The 5,360-nt window shown below is 58.0% G+C and overlaps 3 protein-coding genes across 3 annotated transcripts; all 3 read left to right on the top strand.

Annotated features, from left to right (window-relative positions):
* Nucleotides 1–85: 85 nt before the first annotated feature.
* On the top strand, nucleotides 86–901 carry PHACADRAFT_202357 (uncharacterized protein; the record flags this gene model as incomplete). The annotated part of the gene is made up of 3 exons (XM_007402569.1): nucleotides 86–216; nucleotides 278–418; nucleotides 478–901. The coding sequence occupies 3 exons, from the start codon at nucleotides 86–88 to the stop codon at nucleotides 899–901; spliced, it is 696 nt and encodes a 231-aa protein (XP_007402631.1).
* A 1,974-nt stretch (nucleotides 902–2,875) lies between these two features.
* Nucleotides 2,876–3,226, top strand: PHACADRAFT_266081 (uncharacterized protein; the record flags this gene model as incomplete). Its single annotated transcript, XM_007402570.1, has 2 exons — nucleotides 2,876–2,931; nucleotides 2,968–3,226. The coding sequence occupies 2 exons, from the start codon at nucleotides 2,876–2,878 to the stop codon at nucleotides 3,224–3,226; spliced, it is 315 nt and encodes a 104-aa protein (XP_007402632.1).
* Nucleotides 3,227–3,917: 691 nt separating this feature from the next.
* PHACADRAFT_202359 (uncharacterized protein) lies at nucleotides 3,918–5,304 on the top strand (the record flags this gene model as incomplete). Its single annotated transcript, XM_007402571.1, has 5 exons — nucleotides 3,918–4,094; nucleotides 4,169–4,319; nucleotides 4,404–4,798; nucleotides 4,853–4,965; nucleotides 5,016–5,304. The coding sequence occupies 5 exons, from the start codon at nucleotides 3,918–3,920 to the stop codon at nucleotides 5,302–5,304; spliced, it is 1,125 nt and encodes a 374-aa protein (XP_007402633.1).
* Nucleotides 5,305–5,360: the final 56 nt, after the last annotated feature.

The raw sequence follows: 5,360 nt of genomic DNA on the forward strand, positions 1-5,360 counted from the left end.
CTGTTATAGCTTCCCATCCACGTTTCGCGACTGGCGTCACATCGTATCTCGTCTAAGGGACAGGCTGCGGCGCGCTCCCCTCGGCATGCTCGGCATTGGCGAGACCGAAAAGCCCATCAACCCGGCGGCGTACGTCCTGAGTCTGAAATCGAGAGAAATTGCCGATGTCTTGGACGCCGCGAAGCTTGGCAAGGTTGATGCTATCGGCCATGGCTGGTGAGCTCGTCTCGTCTCTCCTCAGTAGTGGCGGTCTCAGATACTGAACTGCCAATTACAGGGGCTGTAAGGCAATCTCACACCTCACGAGCTACCATCCCGGGCGTATCTTCGCCTACGTCTTCCTCAGCATCTCGTTCGTGCAGGTACTGGCCCCGATGAACTTCCAGGAGTTCCTGGGCTCCCTGAAGCAACAGCTCGGGTAAGACGTTCGGCTAATGGAGATTATTGAGCGATCTAGACGCGAACGAAGTCATCCAGATGCACGTGGTGGACGCGCGCCCACCTCGTCCCGCAGTTACTGACGCGTTTCGCAGACCGACTCGTTCGTCAGCGTCAGTTTTTGTACGACTCCGAGATCTGGAAGGAGCGCCTGATGTCGACGGGCGTGCTCGAGCAGAGCCTGCTCGAAAGCTTCGTCTTGCTCCGGCCGTCTTACCTGTCGGAAGAAGACGCTGTGGGGACGTTCAGACGTCGAGGCTTTGCGGTGCCAACACGCTGGTGCGAGGGCTTTGCCGCAGAGATACTGCCTGAGCGCATGTCTCTACCGGCCAGAGCGGCGATCCACTTTGCCGCGGCGGAGGATGACTGTGTTTGCCTTTCCAAGACCGGCTATGCGCCCTTTGGGCAGGAGGTGTTCAGCGGGCACGGCGTGGCGATGGAAACATACGACGCGAACCACTGACTGATTCTCTCCCATGTAGACGAGGTTGTCAGCAATCCTGGGGTGTGGATCGAAGGCACGGTGCCACGAAAGCTGACGATTAAACTAGTAGTCTCCGAGTCTGTACGTACAGTTGATGCCTTCTTTATAAATATCGCTTCCGTGTCTCAGTTCCTTGCCAGTCGTACGACGACTTGAGTCTCTATTGAACGCAGCCCAGTTGAGAGAGAAGATAATAGTAATAATCAACCCTCCGTCTCTCGAGAAGGAAGACGCTGTAGTGGTAGCATCCTTGCGGGAATCTGATTGGCCGGTACACCTACACGTAGCGCAAACCGATGAATGATGACTACTGGGAGCCCGAGGTCGAGGCTTGCCTTGTTGCAGAAAGAAGTGGAAAGGCGGATGGAGGCATTCAAGGCATGTGACAGGTGGCAATTGCGTGAAAGAAAGAGAGCAGCGTGGCGAGCTAGGGGCTGGGATCGGACACATGCACCAAGATGCACCACAGCTTAAAAACTTGAGCTCGCCCTAGATCTCTTGCGCCGGCAGCTCTTGCATTCGCAGGGGTGCGCTCGAATCTAATCAGTTATCTAATCGCAGAATCTGGCGTGATCTCGTGATCTCAGACTCTGCCGGGCTGTGTTTGGAGCAGGGAAGCCGGGCGAGAAAGTGAAAGTCCTGTCAGTCCACACGACGACTACCGGCCCTCGCGTGACCTGCCAGAGTCAGTGTCGGACATCCATGTCTTTGCAGACAACAGGGCTGCACTCACGTCCTTTCTGGCCGCGGGAACCGGTCCTGCGCAGATGCTGTCAGTCGCGGCTTGCCAGTCGGTCCGCCCATGGCTGGCCCGCTCGCCCGAGCATCGGATCCACGTGTGGTGGTGTTCAGGTCACCGCGGCGTGTACTGGAATACGGTCGTCGACAAGGACGCCGGCCTTGGAGCAGCCGAACCGTCGGGTGAGATATCCTTCGCGTACGCGAGGCAGTGTATCACGGCGGACGCGTATGCAGCTTGGCGGAAGGATATGCAGAGGCCGGCCTACCGAGGGCGTAACAGCCTGGTGCGAGATGCTGACTTCGAACGGTGCAAGCACACGTCAGCAAACTGGTTCTTGTGGACGGCGGGACGCTGCCCAACTTACCTGGCACGGCTGGTTCGGTTCACCAGTGGGCACTTCCCCCATGGGGCTTTCCGTGAGCGTTTCAATTTCGATGGGAACCGGCGATGCTGGTGTGGGATGGCCGATGTCGAGACTCGGGACCACATCTGGTTTGACTGCGATCTCTGGATTAAGAAGCACAAGCCGGCGGCGGCGTCGGGGCGAACGAAACGTCCTGAGAGCCCTGAACCTCCTCCCTCCCACCCCGCCGGGCATGAGCTCGCTCGAACACTTCCTGCAGGACTGGAGGGAGACCCCGATTGACCTTGATGATGTCGCCGAGTTCTTGCGGCTCAACCCTGTGGTGGGGACTTTCACCTGGCTGGAGCTGGTCGACCAGGCGTTGGCAGATAGGGAACAGGGCGAGGAGGACTCACTGGCGCTCCTCAAAGCTGACCTGCACACAGTGCAGCGCAAGAAAGCGTACGAGATGTGGGTTGCCACGCACCCGGGTGTAGATCCCGCCTCGTTCACCGAATCGTACGCCATCGAGGCGGCGGAGGCGGTGGGTGAATTGTTTGAAATTGATGAGACGACCCTCGCAGAATTCGGGCTCCCTGCGGCCAAGGCAAGGGAACGTCAGCGACGCGGCACGTCGGGCGCGCCGGAGGGGTGACCCAATTGGGACGCCTGCTATCTCGCACGTTAGAATATTTCGTCTTCTCTGCCCCTCTTCTTCCCTCCTTTCTTTTTCCCCTCGCTCGCCTTGTTCGGTCTAGTTGGTTCGGTATGTATTTATTAGGTGCTCATGTACCAGGTCGTACGCACTAAAAGAACGTGGATTTTATATATATAAAAAAGACTACCGGCCCTCGACAGCACACAATTAATGTTTCTCTTTGATATCTCGACCCCGACGAGCCACCATCGATGCATCACCACCTAGTTCGAGCCATGGGAGCTACCCTGGTGCGGGCGGAGCATCTGCGTTCTCACTCCCGCCGATGCCACTGCACACGCCAACGCATCCCCTGCATTAGTTCACCACGCGCACTTCAGCAGTACCATTCCCGCGATCGACTCGATGCCCTCCGAGCCGCCGTCATCCTCGCACGGCCATTCGAGAGCGCACAGTCGCGTCCCTTTGCGCTCAACACGTCTTCGAACGACAACGGGTCGAACAACGGCAGCAGCGAGAACAGCTCTCGAGCGTGAGCTCTTTCAGCTCGCACCTATCTAGCCTATCTAGCTCTCCATAGGAGTTTGAGGTGGATCCGGTCGTTGGGCTGAAGCTTCTCATTGTGTGCGTACAAACTCTTCTACGATTAGAGGACACTGACGAATGTGTACCACAGCCAGCGGCCTTCCTCACCCTACACATCACTAACTTCTGCATGACACTCTCCCCAGCAACAGCTCTTGCACGCCGCCACAAGCGCACTCCCCGCATTAATTGGGACCGCTCTGTCCCCCTCTGCGTGTCGATTTCACCTCTCCCCAGGCTGCCACCGTCCTCTCCGCTCTGGCCGAACTGGAAACAATCATCGTCGTCAACGACGCTTCGAATGGTGTGAAGATTGCACTCTCCACCCACGTTCGTGCTATCCCAGCAGCTACACAGGTGCATCCTGTCGCTTCCACTTCCAGTGTGCTCTCCGGCTATACTAGTGCTGACGCATGGACGGCCAACGCTGGCGAAATCATTGGGAACTTCATGTCCGGCTGGTCCACCTTGGTCGGCCATCCAGTCGTGTCCAAGTGGACTGTCGTTCTCCTCGGCATCAGCGTTGCCCCCAGCGGCTTCTTACTGAAGGACATTGCCGCTGGTGTCGGCTCCCGGTTGTTCGTGGCAGTGTACGCCTCGCCCTCGTGCGCGCGTACCTGAGAAGGATGTCGAGAAAGTTTGCGAGTTCCCGAGGCCCGCCATCATCATGCTGAGCATTGGGCTCGTTGTCACCACCCCATCTACCCCGGTGCTCGAGCTTGATTCTCCCTCTGCTCTTCTCGACGGTCCTGCCAGGGAGCACAAGCTATCAATCCTCAACATCCCAGTTGATCTCATCACTGTCGTCGCGAAGCTTGAGAGGGAGCATTTCCTTATCGAAGCTGTAGCCTGTGCCGAGCGTGCCCGCAACGACCCGACCTGACCCGACCGCTCGACGAAATCATCATCATATTCGAGGACGGTTCTCGCCCAGCATTTACGAGCCTATCGCTGCTTATGGACGAAGAGGTAATCCTTCTGGTCCATAATGGCAAGATCGCCGCTCACGCACTTGAGAAGATGCTTGGGGATTTCGACAGGGTGATCACGATCCGTCGTGCACTGATCTGTAAGCACGCAGATTTATTACTCAAAGATAACTCGTAGTGACCTAGCAACAGCTCGTGCTTCGAGGACCAAGACACTTGAGCAGTCGAATGTCTCCACATCATCGGTTACATGCGCATCTCACTTGGTATTGCTGGCCCTCTGAAGGTCAACGGCGAAAGGCATCCCGTTCTCATGGCCACCGCCGAGGGCGCACTCGCTGCTTCGACCTCGCACGGATGCAAGGCGCTCAATTCCGGCGAAGGTGACACTACCATTGTCACCTACGATGGCATGATCCGCGAACCTGCCATCGACCTCCCGAACAATGTGCAGGCCGCCGCCGCTCGCGTATGGATCGAGAACTCTGAGGGCCATGCCATTGCCAAGGAGGCCTTCGAGTCTACCCTCCCGCTTCGCTACGCTCCAGAGCGTCAAGTGTGCCATGGCCGGTCGCACGTTGCGCGTTCGGTTCAACGACCCGCACTGGCGACGCGATGGGTACGAATACGATCTTCGAGAGCCCCGAGGGCCTCTCGCTTCGCCAAACTCTAGAGCGTCAAGCGTGCCATGGCCGGCCGCACGCTGTATATTCGTTTCACAGCACGCATTGACGACGCGATGGGCACGAACATGGTCTCGAAAGCACGGTCATCCAGGCGCAGTAGGTGGTGGACGCGTGCCTGTCGCATCTTGCATTCACTGACGCGCTCCGCAGATTGATTCGTTCGGCAACGTCATATGTTCCGTACAATCCTGAGATTTGGAAAGACCTCCTGGCCCTGACGGGCGCGCTCGAGCAGAGTCTACTCGACAACTTCGCCTTAATCCGGCCAGCTTACCTGTCCGAGGAAGACGCGAGGAGACGTCCATGCGCAGCGGCTTTGCGGCGCCGACATTTGGCGTGCTACACCTACGACCCCAGAGCCCAAACAGACCGCCGACGCCGTCACGGTCGCAGGGCGGGGGGCGTACTCTCTGCGGGCTTCAAGCTTCGAGCTCTTTGAGCGTTCTCCGCCGAGGAAGTGCACCCCGGGCGTCGGTGTCGCTGGAAAGTTGCCAT

The sequence above is a fragment of the Phanerochaete carnosa genome (assembly GCF_000300595.1).
Source record: "Phanerochaete carnosa HHB-10118-sp unplaced genomic scaffold PHACAscaffold_245, whole genome shotgun sequence".
Classification (NCBI taxonomy): Eukaryota; Fungi; Basidiomycota; class Agaricomycetes; order Polyporales; family Phanerochaetaceae; genus Phanerochaete; species Phanerochaete carnosa.